The 22,706-nt window shown below is 35.1% G+C and overlaps 2 protein-coding genes and 1 long non-coding RNA gene across 5 annotated transcripts in view; all 3 read left to right on the forward strand.

Moving 5' to 3' along the window:
• The window catches only part of LOC143901902 (uncharacterized), a 39,506-nt gene extending 35,646 nt beyond the window's left edge, over positions 1-3,860 (forward strand). The window contains exons 1-2 of one of the 3 annotated variants that reach the window (XR_013258207.1): positions 16-216; positions 1,199-3,860. This is a non-coding gene — a long non-coding RNA (uncharacterized LOC143901902). Of the gene's footprint in view, positions 1-15; positions 217-1,198 lie in introns of those variants that run through there. The other 2 variants (XR_013258208.1, XR_013258213.1) reach the window with 2 other exon arrangements.
• A 6,052-nt stretch (positions 3,861-9,912) lies between these two features.
• On the forward strand, positions 9,913-16,361 carry LOC143901901 (uncharacterized). Its single transcript, XM_077414536.1, has 6 exons — positions 9,913-12,527; positions 12,621-12,711; positions 12,868-13,013; positions 13,199-13,331; positions 13,403-13,491; positions 16,008-16,361. Exons 1-5 carry the CDS (start codon positions 12,508-12,510, stop codon positions 13,454-13,456), a joined length of 444 nt encoding a protein of 147 aa, XP_077270662.1. The 5' UTR covers positions 9,913-12,507; the 3' UTR covers positions 13,457-13,491; positions 16,008-16,361.
• A 29-nt stretch (positions 16,362-16,390) lies between these two features.
• On the forward strand, positions 16,391-22,657 carry LOC143901897 (uncharacterized). The gene is made up of 10 exons (XM_077414534.1): positions 16,391-17,041; positions 17,375-17,494; positions 18,589-18,706; positions 18,833-19,094; positions 19,185-19,301; positions 19,395-19,485; positions 19,645-19,790; positions 19,972-20,104; positions 20,176-20,264; positions 22,010-22,657. The coding sequence occupies exons 1-9, from the start codon at positions 16,898-16,900 to the stop codon at positions 20,227-20,229; spliced, it is 1,185 nt and encodes a 394-aa protein (XP_077270660.1). The 5' UTR covers positions 16,391-16,897; the 3' UTR covers positions 20,230-20,264; positions 22,010-22,657.
• The last annotated feature ends 49 nt before the right edge of the window (positions 22,658-22,706 follow it).

Below are 22,706 nucleotides of genomic sequence, written 5' to 3' on the forward strand. Positions count from 1 at the left end.
TTTTTAAATATATTTTATAAAGACAAATAAAAAATTGCATACACTTAAGATCGGGAAGAGATGGAACCACTTAGACAGCAAAATCCTCCCCAGCCTGTACCGCAGGTGCCTCCGCAGCCTCCACAAGCATTTGGTGTCAACCCTATCGGACCACGCAGCAACAGCAGCAGCAACCGCAAGAACAGCAACAGCAGCAATCTCAAAATAATGCTGGAGGTACCTTTCCGCCTCAAAATTTGATACTACCAATTAGTAATTAGTAATTAGCACGATCTTAAAACTTTTATTGATCTGATTCGCTTTGGTCTACCTTAAGTTATTGATGGATAGAGTATTATTTTAAAGAAAGATTGTTGTTGAGAATCGGTGAAGGGAATACCGATTTTTGCTTAAAGTGTATAAGATGTACATGAATATATATATATATATATATATATATACTGCTAAAAAAATTATAGCATAAAAAAATTTGCCAAAAATTGGCCACTTTTGATTGCCGATTACTTCGCGAAAAATTATCGTAGACAAATAATTTTTTTTTTTAATTGAAACTTGAAGTCTCTACTTTAAGAATGTACCTCCATTTTTGCATGCAATGCACCCCTGTAACCTCTGAAAGCTGAGGGCATGTTTGGCATACTTGAAAATTGCAAAGTTTGACGGAATGCACGGATGTGAAAAACTTTCTTTTGGGGACGCCGCGTTTGCATTATTATAAAATTCAAATCTTTTACTTCAATGTAAAAAAAAAGCAAAGTTGGTCCAAAAGCCAAAAAAACAACGGTAATTTTGAAAAATTGTAACTGCGAAAAAAATCGTAGCGATTTTGCTTTTCTTTTTAAATTAAAGTGGAAGATTGGAATTTTATGACGATGCAAACACGGCGTCGCCAAAAGAAAATTTTCCACGTCCGTGCATTTCGTCAAACTTTGCAATTTTTAGTATGCCAAACATGTCCTCCAATTTCAGAGGTTACAGGAGTGCATTGCATATAAAAAATGAAGGTACATTCTTAAAGTAGTGACTTTAAGCTTCAATTAAAAAAAAAAAAAAAAATATTCGTCTACGATAATTTTTCGCGGAGTAACCGGCAGTCAAAATTGGCCAATTTTTGGCAAATTTTTTTCTACGCTATAATTTTTTTCAGCAGTGTATATAAACTTATTGAATACTTAGAACAGGTAATGTTTACTTGCAGGTGAGTACCATTCTACCGGTACAAACACACCGGAAAAAACGGAAGATAACAATTCGGAAAACAAGGATCAACAACCTTTGAGTTTGAAGTATAACCTTTGTTATTATCGAACGAAGTGTAATAATAAGCGGTATTATTTGACCAAACTGTAATAATTGTAATAATTTGAAAAAAACTACTTTAATATGGAGTATTTCTAATTTTTGGGAGAAATGCAGCTTTGCTGAAACTTTACAATTTAGTAACATCGAAAGACAGCCCTTTAACCTTAAGATGTTTACTGATATAAAAAATAAAAAAATAAGTTTCTCTATTTGTCTTACTGATAACAAATCTAAAGCTAAGATTTGTATTCAGTTATATAAAATTTATATCCGAAGTAAAAAGGGACCAGCCATAGTTACATCAAGCTGGAAAATTTTTTTTTCAAATATTAACTCGTTATATGACGTATCTCTTGAAACTCTTCGCAAAGATGAGTCGAAATATTTATCTAATAACACACTTTCAATATGCTTTATATTTAAATCATGCAAAGATAATTTATTACATAGCTCTATGAATGATTTCACTTCCGATGATTCAAAGATTACATTTGTAAAAGAAGGTAGAGAGTGTCTTGTAAAAAGATGGATATTAAAAAAAAAAATGTGAACAATACTTTCTTTAACCCCTTAACTGTCGATGACGGCTATAGCCGCAAAAATAAAAGTGGCCAAGAGTGCGTATGACGGCTATAGCCGCAACGTAGAAAAAACAAAGTAAAACTTTTTTAATTTGCTTGAAACTTGTTACACGGGGGTTTTTGGGGTCGCTGATTACGAATCCGAAGTCAGATGTACAAAATTCAAAATGGCGGATCCAATATGGCGATCCAATTTGAATATATTAATTCTAATGTTAAATTTAGATTCGGAGATCTAAATAACTTCAAAATAATAATAAAATTCCGTCTATTTTTTGTAATTTTGATCCGCCATATTGGACCCGCCATTATTTAATTTTGATGTCATATTTGGATTCAGAGACCCAAAAAACATAAGGGTACCAAATTTCATGAAAATCAGAACATTTCTTGTAATTTTGATCCGCCATATTAGATCTGCCATTTTGAATTTTGAAAATCTGACATCATATTCGGATTCAGAGACCCAAAAAACATAAGGGTACCAAATTTGATGAAAATCAGACCATTTTTTGTAATTTTGATCCGCCATATTGGATCCGCCATTTTGAATTTTGTAAATCTGACATCATATTCGGATTCAGAGACCCAAAAAACATAAGGGTATCAAGTATCAAATAGTAAAATTCTCTTAAACAGCCAATGGGTTAAGGATATATTAAAAAATTTTGATACAGAAAAAAGTGAGAAGAAAAAAATTATACTAATAGATAAAGTAAAGTACGATGCTTTCGCAATTGGCAATACGCTCTTTAACATTAAAAACATTAAATTGTTCGTATAAATTAGAATTAACAGTAAATGAAACGCAAGACACTTACATAGATCGGGTGATCTCCTCGTAGCAGCTAATGAATTTGATATAAAAGGTCTTAAAAATTTGTCTGAAAATCGTCTCATGCAACATATGCCAACACATGCAACATATACAAAAGATAGACTTGTAGAACTTTTAAATATTGCAATTACAAATGATGCAGAACAGTTGAAGAGTTATGTAATAAAACAAATCAGATTAAACTTAGATCATCTTGAAAACGACATGGAATTGTTTAAATGGTTAGGACTAATAGAAGAAAATCGTGAGATATACAGAGATATACAACCAAAACATATCTAAAGAAGATGCTATATATACTCTAAATATAATAATGATAATTAGTTGTAATATAAAATCGAACTAAACTTTAACTATAAATTAGATCTTTGTTTACGAGATTAACTATTCTGCATTAATTTAGTAATCTTAACATAACATTAATTTTCGTCTTTTTTTTGCCGTGTAGATTTGTCAAATAAAAGATATCATACTGCTAAAACGTATAAATATTCGTATTTTATTTAAAAATCATTGTTATTAGTAAAATATAATACGTTTTTGTAAGTAATATTTGGAAGAAACTTCTTAAAAAAAACCATAATTTAATATCTTTTGATTGTAATAATATTATCGTATGCAGCAAAAATAGTTCCTAATTTTGTTTTATTTTAGAAAGTAAAAACGCAAAAAAATTATTTCTTTTTACATAAGTAATTATTGATGTAATTATTTAGGTAAATAAATATTGCTATTCTTTAATAACAGAATTTTTATATCTTTATTGTAAATGCTAATAATTTTTGTGGTAAGCTAATTACTTATGTAACATAATATTAAGTTATACATTTTTTAGATATATTCCATTTAGTTAATTTATTTAATATGATTGCGATTTCTCTTTCTCTCTCTCTCTCTCTCTCTCTCTCTCTCTCTAATTTTTATAATAGTTTCCTTAATTATAAACTAAATTCTAAGAAAATAATCTAAATATTACTGAACAATAAAGAAATTATAAGAAATAAATGTATTGTAATTTATAAATATATTAAAAAAGTCTAATTTCTTTTTTGTACACTTTTTATTATGCATTATTTGTATGTAAGTGTTTATTGCGTTTCCCCGCAGGGCTTACAAGGCGTTTTTTACTGAGGAACGTACCCAAACCTCTTACATAATTATATCCCCTCCTGATCATTTACGACCTCACAACACTTTTACTCCCCTCCCCGTATTCCCTTTCTCCCCTCTTCCTTTTCTTCTTCTTCTGCTTCCTCTGCGACTCGTCTTTCCGCCTTTCTTCTTCCCGTCCTGCTCCTCCCTATTCGGTCCATTTTCTGTACCTCCCCTCCTTCTCTTCGTCGGATTCCATGAGCAGCTTCTCCTCCATCTCTTTTAAAATTTCTTCCTCCTCCGACCTTCCTACTTTCCTACGCACATCTCTCTTCCCTTCTACTCTCTCCTCTCTCTCTACTCTCTCTCTATCTCTCCTTTCCACCGACTTATCTTCGTGGATCTTTACCCCAACCCTATTACCCACCTTTTTCTTCGCCTCCAACACCCGCCACTTCTCCTCCTCGTCACCCAGTTTGACCAAGATCGTCAACCACGCACCTCTCTGCCCCAGAACTACTACATCCCTTGTCGTCACCTTCACCTTCAGTCCTTCTGTGAAGAGCTCCTTCACCTTGTCCCAGTTTGATTTCTTCCCTCTCCACCTCTTCTTCTCAACCTTTATTATGACGTTCTTCCTTCTTAGTTCCTCCTCGCTCCTTTTGTCCACCCCCGCCCACCATTTTTTCTCTCCCTCCTCACTCTCCTCGCTGTCCGCCCTCTTCCTTTTGCCTCCACCTTGCTCCAATCTCTCAACTTTTCTCTCCAATCTCCTTAATTTCTCCTCCATCTCCTCCATCCTCTCGTCCTTCTTTCTATCGTCCTCCTTCTTTTCCTTCACCAACTTTCTTACCTTCTCCTCCACCATTCTTTCCACCGCCTCTGCTATTACTCTCCCCTCTCGCTTCATCCTGGATCTGAAAGCATGAGCCTATTACTTACTTCTTCCTTCCTCTATCCTCCTCTCTCTCCCCGCTCCTTCTCTCCTCCCCTCTCTCCTCTTTCTTCCTTGCTTCTTCCTTCTTCCAGCTCTTCCACCTCCCCTTTCCTTCTCCTTCTTTCCTCTTCTAGCTCTATCATCCATTCCTCCCCTCCCCCTTCTTCATCCAATACCCATCCCACCGCTTCCTGCCAGCTACCGTTTCTTGATTTCCAACTCCTACATTCTTCCCATATATGCTCCCATGATTCCTCCCCATACTCACACACCCTACATTTCTTCTTCTCCTCCCCTTCTCAATATCTGTTCTCTTTCACCTCATTCCCTAATCTAAACCTTGCTACCCTTCTCCATCTACTCTCTCCCCATCCCTTCTTCAAATATCCCGGAATACCCCCTCTTTTTATCCACTTATACCATTTATTATACTTTGACTTCTCAATCTTCTCCCATCTCTCTCTCCTCTGCCTCTCCTTATCTTCCCCAGCCAGCTTACCAAACCAATCATCTCCGTCTTCTCTCAACCTTTCCAATTCTTCTAACTTCACTCCTCTTTCTTCGAAAAACTTCCCTCTCTCTCTCTTTCCCAACTCGAGCCTGCTTTCCCTTCCCTTTCCCTTCCTTTCATCTCTTTCTAACACCGTCTCGCCAATTGGCTTCCTCTACCCTCCTCTAACTTTTTCTCAAATCTCCATGCTCTCATCCCCGCTCTCCCTCTTATCTTCTCCCTTTGCAACTCTTCCCTAACAAGGTACCACGGTGTTCTCCCGTCCACTCCTAAGACCCATCTAATATACCTTTCTTCCATCCTTTCCATCTCTTCTCTTTCTCTCCTTCCCCATATTTCTGCTCCATATCCCATCACCGTCCACACCAGCCTATCAAACAACCACAATCTTTTTCCCCAGTCTTTCCCAAATCGTCTCTTCCCTATCCCCCATACCTTTCCCATCACCGCCGCCGCTTTCCTAATCCTTTCCTTTACCTGCGCTTCCTGTCCTCCGTTCTTTTGAAACACATATCCCAGGTATCTAAATTCCTTTACCTCTCCTAATTCCTTCCCTTCCCATCTCCATCTTTTTTTAATTTCCCTCCCTCCTCCCTTCCTAAACCTCATTATTTTCGTTTTCTCTACATTCAACTCCAGTCTCTTCTTCCGTAAGTACTCCTCTAATCTTTCCAACATACTCCTCATTTGCTCCTCGTCCTTTGCGATTAGTACTACATCGTCAGCATATGCCAGCGTATATACTCTCTTACCTCCTAACATTATTCCTCCCCATTTTACCCTGCCCATTTCCTTCTACATATCCGCTAGTAACACGTTAAACAATAACGGGCTTAGCGGGCACCCCTGTCTCACCCCCCTCCCCGTCCAGAATACCTCTCCTATATCGTTTCCTACCCTTACTCTACTTCTCGTCTCCCTCAGCAATTCCTCCGTCCTTCTCACCAGCCCTTCCCTTATTCCTCTTTCCCTCATTGCTTTTACTAGCCCCCCCTGTCTACCGAGTCAAATGCCGCTTTCAGATCTACGAAACATGCTATTAACTTTCCCCCTTTCTTCTCCAGCCTCCTATTCACCAAGTAGTTTAAAACATAGATATTATCCACAGTTCCCATTCCCCTTCTGAAGCCCGTCTGATTATGTGGTATAATTCCCTTCTCCTCTAGCTCCTCTCTCAACCTTTCCGCAATAATGGCCGTGTACACCTTGTATAGCGACGACATTATTGTCACTCCTCTGTACCCCTCCACCTTTTTTCCTTCCCCTTTCTTTACGATTGACGATTAATCCCTCTCTCCAATTCTCCGGCCAACCTCCCCCCTTCCATACTCTGTTTATATATCTCCATGCCCAAGTCTCCAACTCCTTTCCCCCATATTTCCACACCTCACCTGGTATCCCATCCCTTCCCATTGTTTTTCCATCCTTTAGCTTCCTTATTGTCCCCCTTATTTCTTCTATGCTTATCTCTTCTTCTTCCTCTCCTTCCTTTTCTTTCCTCCTCCCGTTCTCTCCCATCCTCACTCTTTTCTCTACTCCTCCTAACAGCTGCATAAAGTACTCCTTCCATTCTTCCTCCTCAATCCCTTCCTGGATTCCTCTCCTCTTTCTTCTCTCCCTATTTACTATCTCCCATACTTCCGACTCTCTCCTTGCTTCCATAGCCCTTCTCTCCCATCTCAGATTCTTCTCCTCCTTCTTCCTCTTACACAGCTCCTTAAACTCCTTCCTCTTTTCTCTGTATGTGTTGCCCTCTTCCCTGCCTTTCTTCCATTCCCTCAGTTTTCTTCTCGCTTCCCTCTTTGTTTCTCTGCACTCTTCGTCCCACCACCCCACCTTCTTATTCCTGCTTCCTTTCACCTCCTTTTCTACCTCTATTATTGCCTCTACTATTCTCGTTTCCATTTTGTCCCATTCCTTATTTATCTCTTCCTCTTTCTTTTCTACTTCCCTTATTCTTTTTTCGAACATCTTTATTCCTTCCTCATTCCACACTCCCCTGTTTCTTTTCTTCCACTTTCCCCCTCTGTCCTCCTCCATGCTCCCCCATACCGCCATTTCCAAGGGATGATGGTCTGAGTCCACTTTATCCCCCACCGTCATGCTCTCGATTTTCTCCCTTTTCTCTCCATCCCCTATCACATAGTCTATCACAGTCTCCCCTCTTCCTCCCGTAAATGTAAATTCCCCCTCCTCATCCCCTCTCACATTCCCATTGAATATCTCCCACCCTCTCTCCTCTACACATTTTACCAGCAACCTCCCCTCTCTATCCATCTTTTTATCTTTTGATTTTCTTCTTCCTTTCCTCAGCCCTCTCCCCTCTTCCTCCTCTACTCTCCCCCCTTTCTGCCCCGTCCTTGCATTGAAATCTCCTTCAATTATCGTAAATCTTCCTTCCTCTTTCTCTTCCATAAAATGCCCTAGTTCCTGTAAGGTCTCCTCCATTCTCTCCTTCTTTGCATACACCCCTATAATCTTCCAGTTCTCGCCACCTATCCTAACCTTTCCCACTATCATTCCCTCCTTGTCAATTTCCATTTCCGTTCCCTTCTCTTTTAACCTCTTTCTTATTCCCATTATCATCCCTCCTATTGCTCTTCCTTTTTTGTTCTTCTTTCCCGCTATTTGCACTCCCCATTTATATCCTGTTATCATCCTCCCCCTTATTCTTTCCCAGCTCTTTTCTCCTATCCAGGTCTCTATCAAGACTATCACATCTTCTTTCTTTAGTCCCTCCCAAAACTCCTTATCTTTGTTTTCCAAACCAGCTACGTTCCAGAATACTATGCTCCACACTGACCTCCTTCTTCCCTCCCTCTCTCTTCTGACCACCTTCTTGCCCTTCTCTGCTATCATTCCTTTCTCCTCTTCCCCTATTATTCCCCCATCCCCATTTCTTCTTCTTTCTCTCCTGCCTTGCCTCCCTCTTCCTTCTCTCCTCCGCTCTCCTTTCTTACCTTTCCCCTTTCATCTTTTAGTACCTCTTCTTCCATATCCCATCTCCACCATATATTTTCCAACCTTATTCTGCCTGCTTTTATCCACGCCCTCCTTCCCTCTCTTTCCTTTCTTCTCGCTTCTCGCCTCTTTCTCAGTTTCCAATTCACCCTTCTTTCCTCCCACGACAGGTCCTCCGTTATTCTCTCTTTTCTACTCACCAGTCTCCTTTTTTTTCCATCACCTCCCATTTTTGCTCTTCATTCTCTAACTTTAGCAACACCATTTCCCTTCCTTTATCCACATCCCCCCCTATTTTCTTTACTTCTAATGCTTTTACTTTGGCTCCTATTCCCTCCAATAGTTTTTCCACCTCTTGTCTTCTCCCTCCTTCTTTTACTTCTAATCCCCTTATCACTACATTCTTTCTTCTCTCTTCCTTCTCCTTCCTTATCAGCCTTCTCTCCAACTCTCTCATTCTCCCCACCATCTCTTCCTCTCCTTTTCCTACCTCCCCCTTTCTCTCCTCCTTTCTCTCACTTGCTTTCTCCTCCAACCTTTTTAACCTTTCATCTATCTTCTCCTCTAGTTTTTTTACTCTTTCTTCTAGCTCTTCCTTTTGTTTCTTCCACATTTCTTCTCTTCTCTTCAATTCCTCCTTTAGTCCCCTAATTTCGTCTTTTATACCTTTCCTTATCTCCTTTTTATCTTTTTTCCTTTCCTCCTCTTGCACCTCCATTTTCCTTAAGATTTCTTTCAGCAGCTCCTCTGTCTCCATGCTTTCCTTACTCTCCTCACCTCTTTTAATCTTCGCTGGTGGTGGCCTATTCACTCTCCTTGTTTCGTTAAATCTATCCAACAGTTCTCTTTCTGCTCTAGCCGTCGCTTCTTCCTCTATCTCTTTCTTTTTCCTTTTCTGTATGAGATCCAGGACAGACCCTAAGCTATCCGTTCTTTCTCTCTGCCTTGCAAGCCCCTCCGCCTTTGTTGGCCTGCCTCTCGTTTTTTTCTCCCCTTCGCCTTCTCTTTTCTTCCCTTTATTTCCCTGCTGTTCACTTTCTATTCCTATTTCCTCCCCTGACTTCATACAGATTTTGATTGGATATACAGCTTCATGAAACTCGATATCTTTAAATAGAAAATATTATTATATTTACTCTCTTCTCAGCAAAAGCGTATCTTCCTTAACAATATCTTATTTATCGATTTAAATATTACATACCAATATATCTTTTTTCGCTCGTCATGCCATAATCGTTTCGTCTCATGAGCCCATCAATGGGTCTCATGAAAACTTCGTTTTGCCACGGAGATATTGAAACACCAGTACAATTCTTTGTCATCTATATTAGAAAATCAAAATTGTCAAATAGTAGAAAATCTTGTAACATATAATATATAGCGATTACTTTGTACAGGACTATATAACAGAAATAGGTAGTACCAAAAAAAACACGTACCACGAAATCATAAAAAGGAATTGGTAAATGAAATGGTTGTCCGTAATTTTGAAATTTGGGTGGCTCAATTATGTCAGGGGCAGTATAAAATATGCTAAAACTCTCGTGGTCCACGGCAACAAATATTTTCTTCACAAATTGATAGATAAAGTCAACACTATCTTCTTCTCCTACGGATACTCTGCCGACATAGGGATATCGACTACAACTCTCGCAATATGAAGATTTATTGTGGGTTGTCATATTGTTTCTCTAAAAGAAGACAAAAAATATGAAGAATAATAATCCTTTCTTTTTTAGCATATGCTAAAATGCATTATAATATCATATATATTTATATTATAAATTTTATAATTATAGCGTTAAGATTATGTGTTGTCACGATTTTTTCACTCCCGGACCGCTCCGGGACGTGTGCCGGATCAAAAGGAGTAAGGAGAGCGGGATGACGGGCCTCTCCGACGACTCCCTCGCACTTCCGACACGTCGCGAAACGAATTTACCGTTGGGCGCCAGACGCGTCAACGCGCGTCCGCGAAATCGCGAAAGAAAACCGACACGAGACGCAAAGCGAGACGAGCGGATGTGCGAGGAATCGACTAGCTCGACCTAAGGGCTGGGGCAGGGGTGATGGAGAGCGGCGCGATATTCGGCGGGGTGACACACCATAAATAAGGTCCCGAACTCAAGCAATTAATAAATCAAAATAACATTTATTCATTAGAAATTTGCGCGTGAAACAATAAAGGCCGATTCGGCTCCGGTCAATCAGACAAATCATATAATCAATCGCGCGAGCGTCAGAAATGAAACAAAAAGAAATAATGGTAGCGCGGACACCAGAATGAACGAATTGTTATCGTATAGTAACGCGCAGAAGGCGCGGCGCTTAAATCAGAGAAATACAGTATGACGAAACTTACAATTAATATGGAACATCAACAGTAAACACGAAATAATCACGGGAATAGAAAATAAGATCTCGCAGGAAAGATCGCGAGAGGACGATACCTCACGCTCGGAGCGCGTGAACGCAACGCCGGGGCACGAAAATTCTGTCGCCAATTATATTAACGCGAGTCATTCGGGTGATGACAATACTCTGTCTTCAGTGATTTTCGTAACGCGCAGAACGATATACCGGGATACTCGAAATAGCGCAGGATCCTGGAACGAACGCGGGGAAAACTGTGCGGAATTACCGCGAGCAATAATAACACGCAATCACGACGGCACGGAGCCTATCGCGAGAACGGAGTAAATCACGCGAATAACGCTCTCCCGCTACTGTCCCGTATTGAATCAATTTGTCCCTGGGCAGCGGACTGAACTTCGTTCTGGCCGGTGTGCCTCCGGTTGACCTCGGGGCGGTGATCAGTCACCCCGCGGGACGGTATTTCGTGGAGGAAGATTGCTGAGGCCGGGTTCTCTCCAGGTACCTGGGGCCCCGCTATCGACGGCCTTGTCCATCGCTGCCTCATTCGCCGCACGCCTGCCGCGTTGCTATCGCCGCTCGTGATCCATGTAGCTTCCTTGGTCCTCCCGGATCCCTCTCGTTGTCGGTACTCCCTCGAAGATTCGCCGTGGTGTGGGTGAGGCGCCGCGCGCATTAGAATTACACATGAAAATAAAATAATAGTCAAAACGCGGAAATGATACAAATTTTTGGCCTCTGGAGATCTCGTCGTCGCCTCTCTGGCTCGTCCCTGGGCGCGAATTTTCGCGCCTTGTGACGGCGGCGGGGCGTTGCCACAAAGCGGCGGGCCGCAACGTCACAGTACATATTGTAAAGCAGTTTAAAGTTAAATTAATACAACAAGAAGAAAAATTACAAAGGAAAAAACAGATAAAAATAAAATAAAACAAGAATAAAGAAAACAAGTGTGCAAGTAGAAAACTTGCACATTGCTTCCTCATAGTTTTGAAGTGTGTAAGTAGAAATTTGCACATTGTTTTCTCATAGTTTTTAGGTGTGCAAGTAGAAACCTGCACATTGCTTCCTTATAGTTTTTAAGTGTCCAAGTAGAAACCTCCATATTGCTTCCTTATAGTTTTTAAGTGTGCAAGTAGAAGCCTTCGCTCACTAAGCTCCTCTATAACGAAGCCTGTATTTTATTCGATGTATAATTATTAGTATTTTATTGTTTTGGCTTCCTCATAGAGGAAGCTTTGTGAGCGAAAACTTCTACTGATTGAAAAATACATATATAAACTTTATATTTAAATACAAATTGTATTCCCTCGTTGGATTAAATATTTTAATAAAATATTTGTATTTTGTACTGTTACCTCTGTAATTCTTTGTGACCATTAAAAAATACACATGTAAACTTTGTATTTAAATATCTTGTATTCCCTTGTTAAATTTAAATAAAAATTTTTAATCTTATAAAATTGTTATCATACATTCTTTTCTAATTGACACAATGTAAAGATTTTTCAAAGTAGTGCAACAATTATTTTTTGAGGCAATATACATGTTCTCTCTGTAATTGGCGCTCTAATTTAAAGAGATATCATTTTTTTTGTAATGGTAATAGATCACTTGAAGCGCGACTCTTCTTTTTGATAAGGTAACATAATTTTGTGACGTGTATCACTTGGGTTATAATTTTTCGAAAATAAAGATACTACTGCTTAGATTTTTTCGAGATTTTTCGAGATATAAAGATCTACCACTTGTTACTTAGGTTTTTTCGAGGTATAATACTACCACTTTCTTTTTTTTTTAGGTAACAACATATACACTACTATACGTGTACTTGGCGCCTTTTTTTTACCTTTTTTTAAAAAAGGTAATTTTGTGCGGATATTTGATATACAAAAGATTAATTTGTGCTGTGGATATGCATCGCAAAGCTATGAAGTTAGTAAGCAATTTAATAAACAATATAAAGTATATATATATATAATAATTAGGATATAAAATACGCGCATATAATAATATTTTTATTTAAAGATTTTCTAACTCGACAATATATAGATTTAAAATAATGTTCACCTTATTGATAATAACCGGTGTAATGTGCGGAAGTCTTAATACTTTTCTGGTAAATACTGCCTTTGTTTTATGATGTATATACTTATAAATAATAGTAATTAGATTAATTACTGCTAAATTTTCATTCAGACAATTCTAATTGTTATTTTTTTTATAATATTGATTTTATTTTTATGACAATTATTACAATATCCATGTATCTTAGATTTTTCAGATAACATCCTTTAAATGTGATATTGAAGAACTCTTATTACGATTAATAATTATGATGTATCTCTTGACTTACATGTTTGTAGGCAACTATTTTGCGCAAGAAATTATGGATCATAATGATAACGTTTTTGTCACCGTGTAAAAATTATTTTATACGATAAAATTATATTATATATCCGTACAACAAATATGCACACATTCGTTATATGGATCACTGTAATATTAATATATACTCGTAGTTTAAGAAAAGTATGATAAAACTGTTTGTAGACATAGATTTTATTTATATTTTTCAATTATTATATTAATTAATCATCACGCAGGTACAACGTTCAGTGGTACGTAGCTCCGTTGCTAATACAAAAAATGATACTGTTCCTCTTGCAAAGAGGAACCAAGGCGTTCACTATGAATATTGCTGGATTATTTGTGGCATCATTAGAAGGTGCTGCTACGGTAAGAAATAACCTTTCAAAATAACTAACATATATTTGAGAGAAAAACAGAAAAGTCATGTCTTATTACAGTTGTTGAGTACTGGAATATCGTTTTTTACCGTTCTTCATTCTGTGCGGAATTGACCAAAAAACAAATTAACTAACAGTAAAATAGTGAGGTACTGTTACTAATAGTAGTTTTAATAAAGTAGTTTTACTAATAGAGGAAAGACCCCGATTATGAGATACTACATCTATTTTGCGTGATTGCCGGAAAAGTCTATGGGCAGAATTGAAAATATAGTAGGTCATTTTGAAGTGAATTTAATAAGCTTTAAGATGCTGACATGTAAAATTTAATTTAAATATTGATTTTTTTGAAAATTATTTTAGTTAATCTTTTAAAATTGAATATACAACAAAAATTTTAATTAAGATTCAAATTATTACATTTCTTGGTAAATATGCATAAAAAGTCAGCATTCACCGATTTTATCGCCACTTAAATATGTTGTAGGGGGAGGGGGCCCATCTGTGTAATTCTACGCAAAAAATACCTAAGTGAGAGACGGCATTGGTTTAGAAAAAATAGCAAATTAAAGTTTTACAATTTTATTACTTTTCTTAGGTATTATAAAGTAACATTATTTCTAAGAGAAGTAATTTATTGATATGTGTGTGTAGATAGTACACGAGTAGGCGGGTAGAGGCTACCGTTTCTCCCCCGCAAGCAGGGATGGATGGGGGTAGACCTTGGTTCGCGTGGAAAGTTTTTCACCCATACAACAATTGGGTTGGGTCAGATCTTTGATTACATTGAAGTTCACCCCACCCACCCCTGCATGCGGGGTAGCTACTCCTCCGCCTACGTACGTACTGTCTATACACGCACATATCAGTAAATTATTACTTCCCTTAGCACTGACATAAACTGTTATATTTTTTAGTTACATTATTTGTTCTTAACTTTTAAATAAACAATGACCGCCGATTAAGATATAAGGAAAATTTATTCAAGATTACGTCCTTGACAACATGTCAAAGTCATTAAAATCGGTGAGGTTGCTTAGTTTCTGTATAATTATCTCTTTTATGTGTGTATTTTTTAACAAATAATTGTAGAGATAATTATTAAAAAATGTAACAATTATTATAGCTTCTAAACTTGTTAAGATAACTTTTACTCTGTTCATCGCTCTGATACTGTTAAAACTGCTTGAGATGTAGACAACCAATAGATGTTACTTTTTTATAGCGAATTTGGTTGAACATTTGAATGCGCCAGTGCGCACTAGTGCGACCAACTAAATTCGTTATTAATTACAATTCCATGTACAAAGGAAACTATGTGACGAACAATAGTAGAATAATTCGCTATAATTATTATTTGAGTAATCCGTAACAAAAATTTTATAAGGCAAAATTATTTATTAGTTGAATACTTTTGTGTTAAAAGACAAGGGCCATTAATTTTTTTTTGCTTTTTTTTTGTTTTACTTTCTTTTTCTTTCTTTTAGAGATCTTATTTTATCGCTGACTAGATTTTCAGAAAAACAAATTTTTTTTTTAATTATTAATTATAATCTAGAAATTTTTTGATTAAGACCCAAATTATACAATAATTAAAATGAGAGAAACACGTAGAGGCCTCCTAAGACTTAAAGTGTTAAGTCTGCAGTAATTGTAAGATAATTTTCCAAATATTATAAGTATTCCTGTAATTTTGTGCAAAAAATATATTTTTTTTAAATATTACTTATTCCAATAAATATACTTAGAATAACATTTTGATTTTAAACAGAATAATAAACTTTTTTCGCCAGTATATAGAATAACAATCAAAGTAATTTAAATCGACCTGACTGGCAATGTACATAACGTCTTTCCGATACGAACATTGAAAAACTGTGAGCCAACTTGGTTTTTCGGATTCACACAGCACTTTTTTCAGATCGATATCGAGACATTATTAATTTTGACCATGGTTTTGGTCAGTTGATGTAATTTCTAAATTAAATAGTTTTTAATTTTATTGCGAAAAATATTACCAGATTTTAATGTTCATATCGGAAAAACGTTATATATATTGCCAGTCAGGTCGATTTAAATTACTTTAATTGTTATTCTATATACTGGCGAAAAAAATTTATTATTCTGTTTATTATACACCGTCGACCTAGTAATCGGTGCTCCATCTTACAGTTGTTATTGCGATAAATATTACCACAGCCCCAGTGGTCGAATTGGCACGACACCCGCGCGGTATTCGGGAGGTTCCAGGTTCAAACCCTGGTTGGGGTAATATTTTTCGCAATAAAATTAAAAACTATTTAATTTAGAAATTACATCAACTGACCAAAACCATGGTCAAAATTAATAATGTCTCGATATCGATCTGAAAAAAGTGCTGTGTGAATCCGACAAACCAAGTTGGCTCACAGTTTTTCAATGTTCATATCGGAAAGACGTTATATATATTGCCAGTCAGGTCGATTTAAATTACTTTAAGTGTCATTTTGATTTTACTTCTATTTTATGGCCATTATATGTATTTAATATCTTTCTTTGTTTATATATATATATATATATATATATATATATATATATATATATAGCTTTGCACAAAACTGCTTACCCATTATATGAGCAACTGTTTCATAAATATTCATTGATCCGCCAATTTGTGCTTTTTCAGCAACAACTATACTGCTTACAACAGGTCGATCTTGTATAACAGAAATACTTCTAATGTCTTCAAACAGGAAGATATTCGTTGTTGTCACATAAAAATCGATCATTTAACTATACATCCTTTCTAGAATAAAAATGTAAATGGATGCAATCGGCAAACAAAAGTAAGAAAACGCCATTTAGGAAATACAAAAATACTCGAATCAAAGATATTTTCAAGAAGGAATTATATGTAACATTTATCAGCAATATACATTGACAACCGTTACATCGACATTTCAAGTGCAAGTTGTACCATTGCGAAGAAATAACCGTAACTCAAGACAGCACACACTAGAATGAGGAACGTTACAGTATAATAACGCGCTGTAATGGATGGGGTAGAAACGCGCTTCTACTGCACAGTCCGCTGTCACGCTGTCACGCGCGCAACCCTCTTCACGAAGTATTTCTTTATGGGAAATAAACATATGTTATTATTATTACGTTGCTGCCGTACTCAAATCAATCGATTGCACCACTCACACTTCTCTTTAAAAAAAAAGGTGCAAATAGCCAGTAAAAGTTGTTTTATAAGGTACTTTGATCACACGGTGGTATATCGTCATATTTTGTCAGAGAATTTATAAGTATTTACCTATGAGAAATAAACATCTGTTCTATTATCTTATGTCGCTTAATCACCGACTTATTTACAGATAAAATTGTTAAATTGCGCGTGTTCCCATCTCTTGGTAATATTTTGTTACATTTTTGTTAAATTAAATAATTTACGTTAGAATTTAAGCTAGAGTATGAAAAAAATGGAGCAATACAATATGCAACTGATAAAAAAAGAAAAAATAAGCGAACTGGCCTCTCCGGTGTCACATACATTTGCGTGCTCGTGGAGAAATGATTTGTATCGACTCTTTACATATTAGCCTCAATCGGTTTCTATTACTCACAGTTGGTCTGTGGCCTTATCAAAGGTCTAAACTTGTTCAACTCCAGTTCGCATTGCTTTTTAGTGTTTTGGCGACCTTTATCCTAGCTCAGGTATGTTAATAATTTTAATTATATAATAACAAGATAAAGAAAATAACGATTATTTTTAGCAATCTTTTACTTTGCGTTTTAATATATCAAAATCGTAAGACCGTCACAATATTAAATATATTGATATTGATTTTATATAACATGTGTTTGTTATTACATATAAAAAAATTTAATTTATCTAGTTTTGCTTAATATATATTGCAGTTAAATAGCTTTCTCATGTTAAATTATGGTACATTGTAAAACAATTAAAGACTTAGAACCTTTCTCTGGTTGTATAAGAAAATAGATAATAATTTCAGTGTAAAATTATATAAAGAAATTTCTTTGCAGTTTGCAACATTTCTGACATCACAATGTACTCCAGATCTCCTCATTAATGTTTTTGCATCTGCATTATTTTACATTACCTTTGCAATTAAATATAGTATATTTAGTAATAACGTTGAAGTCGTAAGTAAACATACTGGATGACAATTTGGAAGTTCGTGAAACTAAACCGATTTCATTTTATGATAAGCAGAAAGCAGAAAATAAATTAAACGCTACAGAAATAAACCAGGTTTTTGTACCAGCATGTAGTATAAAAGAAAAGTCATATATAAACTTGTAAAAATTAATATTATAAAAAAGGATCAACAATTCAGTTCATAACATAACTCAATAATCAGTTCGAGATGGTTACTGAACTGACACAATAATTGAAGCGTTCTTTAAAATTTTAAAAATTTACATATGCTATCTAACATTAATAACTGAAACTATGCTTTTAAAGAATCTTGGGGATATTTCTTTCATGAAAGTATCCATGTCGATATTTTCTAAATACACATGTTATATTATTGAGTTATGCAATTAACCAAATTTTTATTTGTTTTGTAGATTTTATTTTTACATGTACATAATAAACAGATATTTTTTTCACGCAATATGCAGATAATTATGAAATTTTTCTGTAGTGTAATATATTTAATTTATTTAATTTTGTTGATTAATTACATAAATATTAGCTATTCAGCTTCAATAATTTCTCGAGTGTCTCGTGCGGTATATATATTGTTACGCCCGCTCGCCCGTGCCGAGACGTTCGTTCTCGTGGGCTGAAATTGGCTTCGCTCCGCAGAAGTTTCAAGCCGAAGCGCGTCCCTTGACAACGGGGACGCATAGAATTATTGATTTAATTACCGCCCGTCAGATTGATCTGGTGACTCGAATCGTTCGGTCCGGTTTCCCAGAACTTTCTTGTATTCTGTTCTGAGTTTAAATAAACCCGAGTTCCTTTTTGTATAACGAGAGTGGTTATTTCTGCGATCCCGGAAGTACGCGGACGCGTTCGTGAGTGCGCGCGACACGAATAGCGAACGGAGCGTAACAATATTATATATATATTGTATTCATATATGTGTATTATTTTTGAGAAACAAGTTGTATTGTATAAAAAGATCAATTTTTCAAAAATATTTCCGAAAAATAAGTCTTTTTATAGAATACAAACGAGAAAATTTTTTAAAAATGTGATTAAGAGAAATGATATGCAATATTGATAGATAAAGTGTTTGCTGGAGCAACTGCAGCATAATTGTAACGAGTTAACTGACGAAAATGAAATCAATATCATAAAACAGTATGCTATCTGTGCAAAACGTTACACGATTGCGTTAACATGTAAGACAACTGCTTTAGATTTACTTTGAATTATTATATTTGAAATATAGTATTTAGAAAACTAAACGCGCGGCGAGTTTATAATAAATTTTTTATCGAAATAATTGACCCTTAAATATTTTTCAGTGGTTGGTATATTTATCATAATTATTTTAATTTTATACCCAATTTGGTCGCGCGTTTTTTACATCTTACTGTCTATAAATGAAACTCACGCACGTATTTCGCCGCTGCTTGTAACAAAATACTTTGTCGATAAAAGATATTTCTACTTGATATTTTTCCATACAAATGCAGCCCTTTTTATTGGGTTAATTGCAATGCTAGCGACAGGAACAATGTTCATAGTTTACTTACAACATGCATGTGGAATGTTTCAAATTACCTGGTAAGGGAATAAATATAAAATCAAATAAAAATATTATCAAATTGGAAAAATAGAAAGGCTACTTAATGATGCCAAAAGAATCATTTGCAGTTATCGTATCGCACGCACAATGACACTCGAAACTCTACGAAAAAACAGCTTGCAAAACGAATATTTGATATACAAAAGATTAATTTGTGCTGTGGATATGCATCGCAAAGCTATGAAGTTAGTAAGCAATTTAATAAGCAATATAAATTGTATATATATATAATAATTAGGATATAAAATACGCGTATATAATAATATTTTTATTTGAAGATTTTCTAACTCGACAATATGTAGATTTAAAATAATGTTCAGCTTTTTGATAATAACCGGTGTAATGTGCGGAAGTCTTAATATTTTTCAGGTAAATACTGCCTTTGTTTTAATATATATAAACTTACAAATAATAGTAATTAGATTAATTACTACTAAATTTTCATTCAGACAATTCTAATTAATTGTTATTTTTTTATAATATTGATTTTATTTTTATGACAATTATTACAATATCCATGTATTTTAGATTTTTCAGATAACATCCTTTAAATGTGATATTGAAGAACTTTTATTACGATTAATAATTATGATGTATCTCTTGACTTACATGTTTGTAAGCAACTATTTTGCGCAAGAAATTATGGATCATAATGATAACGTTTTTGTCACCGTGTAAGAAATTATTTTATACGATAAAATTATATTATATATTCGTACAACAAATATGCACACATTCGTTATATGGATCACTGTAATATTAATATATACTCGTAGTTTAAGAAAAGTATGATAAAACTGTTTGTAGACACAGATTTTATTTATATTTCTCAATTATTAATTAATCATCACGCAGATACAACGTTCAGTGGTACGTAGCTCCGTTGCCAATACAAAAAATGATACTGTTCCTCTTGCAAAGAGGAACCAAGGCGTTCACTATGAATATTGCTGGATTGTTTGTGGGATCATTAGAAGGTGCTGCTACGGTAAGAAATAACCTTTCAAAATAACTAACATATATTTTAGAGAAAAACAGAAAAGTCATGTCTTATTACAGTTGTTGAGTACTGGAATATCGTTTTTTACCGTTCTTCATTCTGTGCGGAATTGACCAAGAAACAAATTAACTAACAGTAAAATAGTGAGGTACTGTTACTAATAGTAGTTTTAATAAAGTAGTTCTACTAATAGAGGAACGACCCCGATTATGAGATACTACATCTATTTTGCGTGATTGCCGGAAAAAAGTCTATGGGCAAAATTGAAAAATATAGTAGGTCATTTTGAAGGGAATTTAATAAGCTTTAAAATGCTGACATGTAAAATTTAATTTAAATATTGATTTTTTTCAAAATTTTTTTAGTTAATCTTTTAAACATGAATATACAACAAAAATTTTAATTAAGATTCAAATTATTACATTTCTTGGTAAATATGCATAAAAAGTCAGCATTCACCGATTTTATCGCCACTTAAATATGTTGTAGGGGGAGGGGGCCCATCTGTGTAATTCTACGCAAAAAATACCTAAGTGAGAGACGGCATTGGTTTAGAAAAAATAGCAAATTAAAGTTTTACAATTTTATTACTTTTCTTAGGTATTATAAAGTAACATTATTTCTAAGAGAAGTAATTTATTGATATGTGTGTGTAGATAGTACACGAGTAGGCGGGTAGAGGCTACCGTTTCTCCCCCGCAAGCAGGGATGGATGGGGGTAGACCTTGGTTCGCGTGGAAAGTTTTTCACCCATACAACAATTGGGTTGGGTCAGATCTTTGATTACATTGAAGTTCACCCCACCCACCCCTGCATGCGGGGTAGCTACTCCTCCGCCTACGTACGTACTGTCTATACACGCACATATCAGTAAATTATTACTTCCCTTAGCACTGACATAAACTGTTATATTTTTTAGTTACATTATTTGTTCTTAACTTTTAAATAAACAATGACCGCCGATTAAGATATAAGGAAAATTTATTCAAGATTACGTCCTTGACAACATGTCAAAGTCATTAAAATCGGTGAGGTTGCTTAGTTTCTGTATAATTATCTCTTTTATGTGTGTATTTTTTAACAAATAATTGTAGAGATAATTATTAAAAAATGTAACAATTATTATAGCTTCTAAACTTGTTAAGATAACTTTTACTCTGTTCATCGCTCTGATACTGTTAAAACTGCTTGAGATGTAGACAACCAATAGATGTTACTTTTTTATAGCGAATTTGGTTGAACATTTGAATGCGCCAGTGCGCACTAGTGCGACCAACTAAGTTCGTTATTAATTACAATTCCATGTACAAAGGAAACTATGTGACAAACAATAGTAGAATAATTCGCTATAATTATTATTTGAGTAATCCGTAACAAAAATTCTATAAGGCAAAATTATTTATTAGTTGAATATTTTTGTGTTAAAAGACAAGGGCCATTAATGTTTTTTTGCTTTTACTTTCTGTTTTACCTTCTTTTTCTTTCTTTTAGAGTATTTTATCGCTGACTAGATTTTCAGAAAAACAAATTTTTTTTCTACATATTAATTATAATCTAGAAATTTTGATTAAGACCCAAATTATACAATAATTAAAATGAGAGAAACACGTAGAGGCCTCCTAAGACTTAAAGTGTTAAGTCTGCAGTAATTGTAAGATAATTTTCCAAATATTATAAGTATTCCTGTAATTTTGTGCAAAAAATATATATTTTTTTTAATATTACTTATTCCAATAAATATACTTGGAATAACATTTTGATTTTACTTCTATTTTATGGCCATTATATGTATTTAGTATCTTTCTTTGTTTAGTTTTGCATAAAACTGCTTACCCATTATATGAGCAACTGTTTCATAAATATTCATTGATCCGCCAATTTTTGCTTTTTCAGCAACAACTATACTGCTTACAACAGGTCGATCTTGTATAACAGAAACACTTTTAATGTCTTCAAACAGAAAGATATTCGTTGTTGTCACATAAAAATCGATCATTTAACTATACATCTTTTCTAGAATAAAAATGTAAATGGATTCAATCGGCAAACAAAAGTAAGAAAACGCCATTTAAGAAATACAAAAATACTCGAATCAAAGATATTTTCAAGAAGGAATTATATGTAACATTTATCAGCAATATACATTGACAACCGTTACATCGACATTTCAAGTGCAAGTTGTACTATTAACCGTAACTCAAGACAGCACGCACTAGAATGAGGAATGTTACAGTATAACGCGCTGTAATGGAAGGGGTAGAAACGCGCATCTGCGCAGTCCGCTGTCACGCTGTCACGCGCGCAACCCTCTTCACGAAGTATTTCTTTATGGGAAATAAACATATGTTATTATTATTACGTCGCTGCCGTATTCAAATCAATCGATTGGATCACACACACTTCTTTAAAAAAAAAGGTGCAAATAGCCAGTAAAAGTTGTTTTATAAGGTACTTTGATCACACGGTGGTATATCGTCATATTTTGTCAGAGAATTTATAAGTATTTACCTATGAGAAATAAACATCTGTTCTATTATCTTATGTCGCTTAATCACCGACTTATTTACAGATAAAATTGTCAAATTGCGCG

This window comes from Temnothorax americanus, unplaced genomic scaffold (assembly GCF_048541705.1).
Source record: "Temnothorax americanus isolate GAGA-0224 unplaced genomic scaffold, ASM4854170v1 Scaffold37, whole genome shotgun sequence".
Lineage (NCBI taxonomy): Eukaryota > Metazoa > Arthropoda > Insecta > Hymenoptera > Formicidae > Temnothorax > Temnothorax americanus.

Bases quoted from the DNA above. Each gene is read 5' to 3' on its own strand.
- LOC143901901 (XM_077414536.1), top strand. From the start codon at position 12,508: ATGCATCGCAAAGCTATGAA. The intron at 12,528-12,620 runs GTTAGTAAGCAA...TTTTATTTAAAG, and splicing joins ATGCATCGCAAAGCTATGAA to ATTTTCTAACTCGACAATAT. The intron at 13,014-13,198 runs GTAAAAATTATT...ATCATCACGCAG, and splicing joins GATAACGTTTTTGTCACCGT to GTACAACGTTCAGTGGTACG.
- LOC143901897 (XM_077414534.1), top strand. From the start codon at position 16,898: ATGATTTGTATCGACTCTTTACATATTAGCCTCAATCGGTTTCTATTA. The intron at 17,495-18,588 runs GTAAGTAAACAT...CAATATTGATAG, and splicing joins TTAGTAATAACGTTGAAGTC to ATAAAGTGTTTGCTGGAGCA. The intron at 20,105-20,175 runs GTAAGAAATAAC...GTCTTATTACAG, and splicing joins CATTAGAAGGTGCTGCTACG to TTGTTGAGTACTGGAATATC.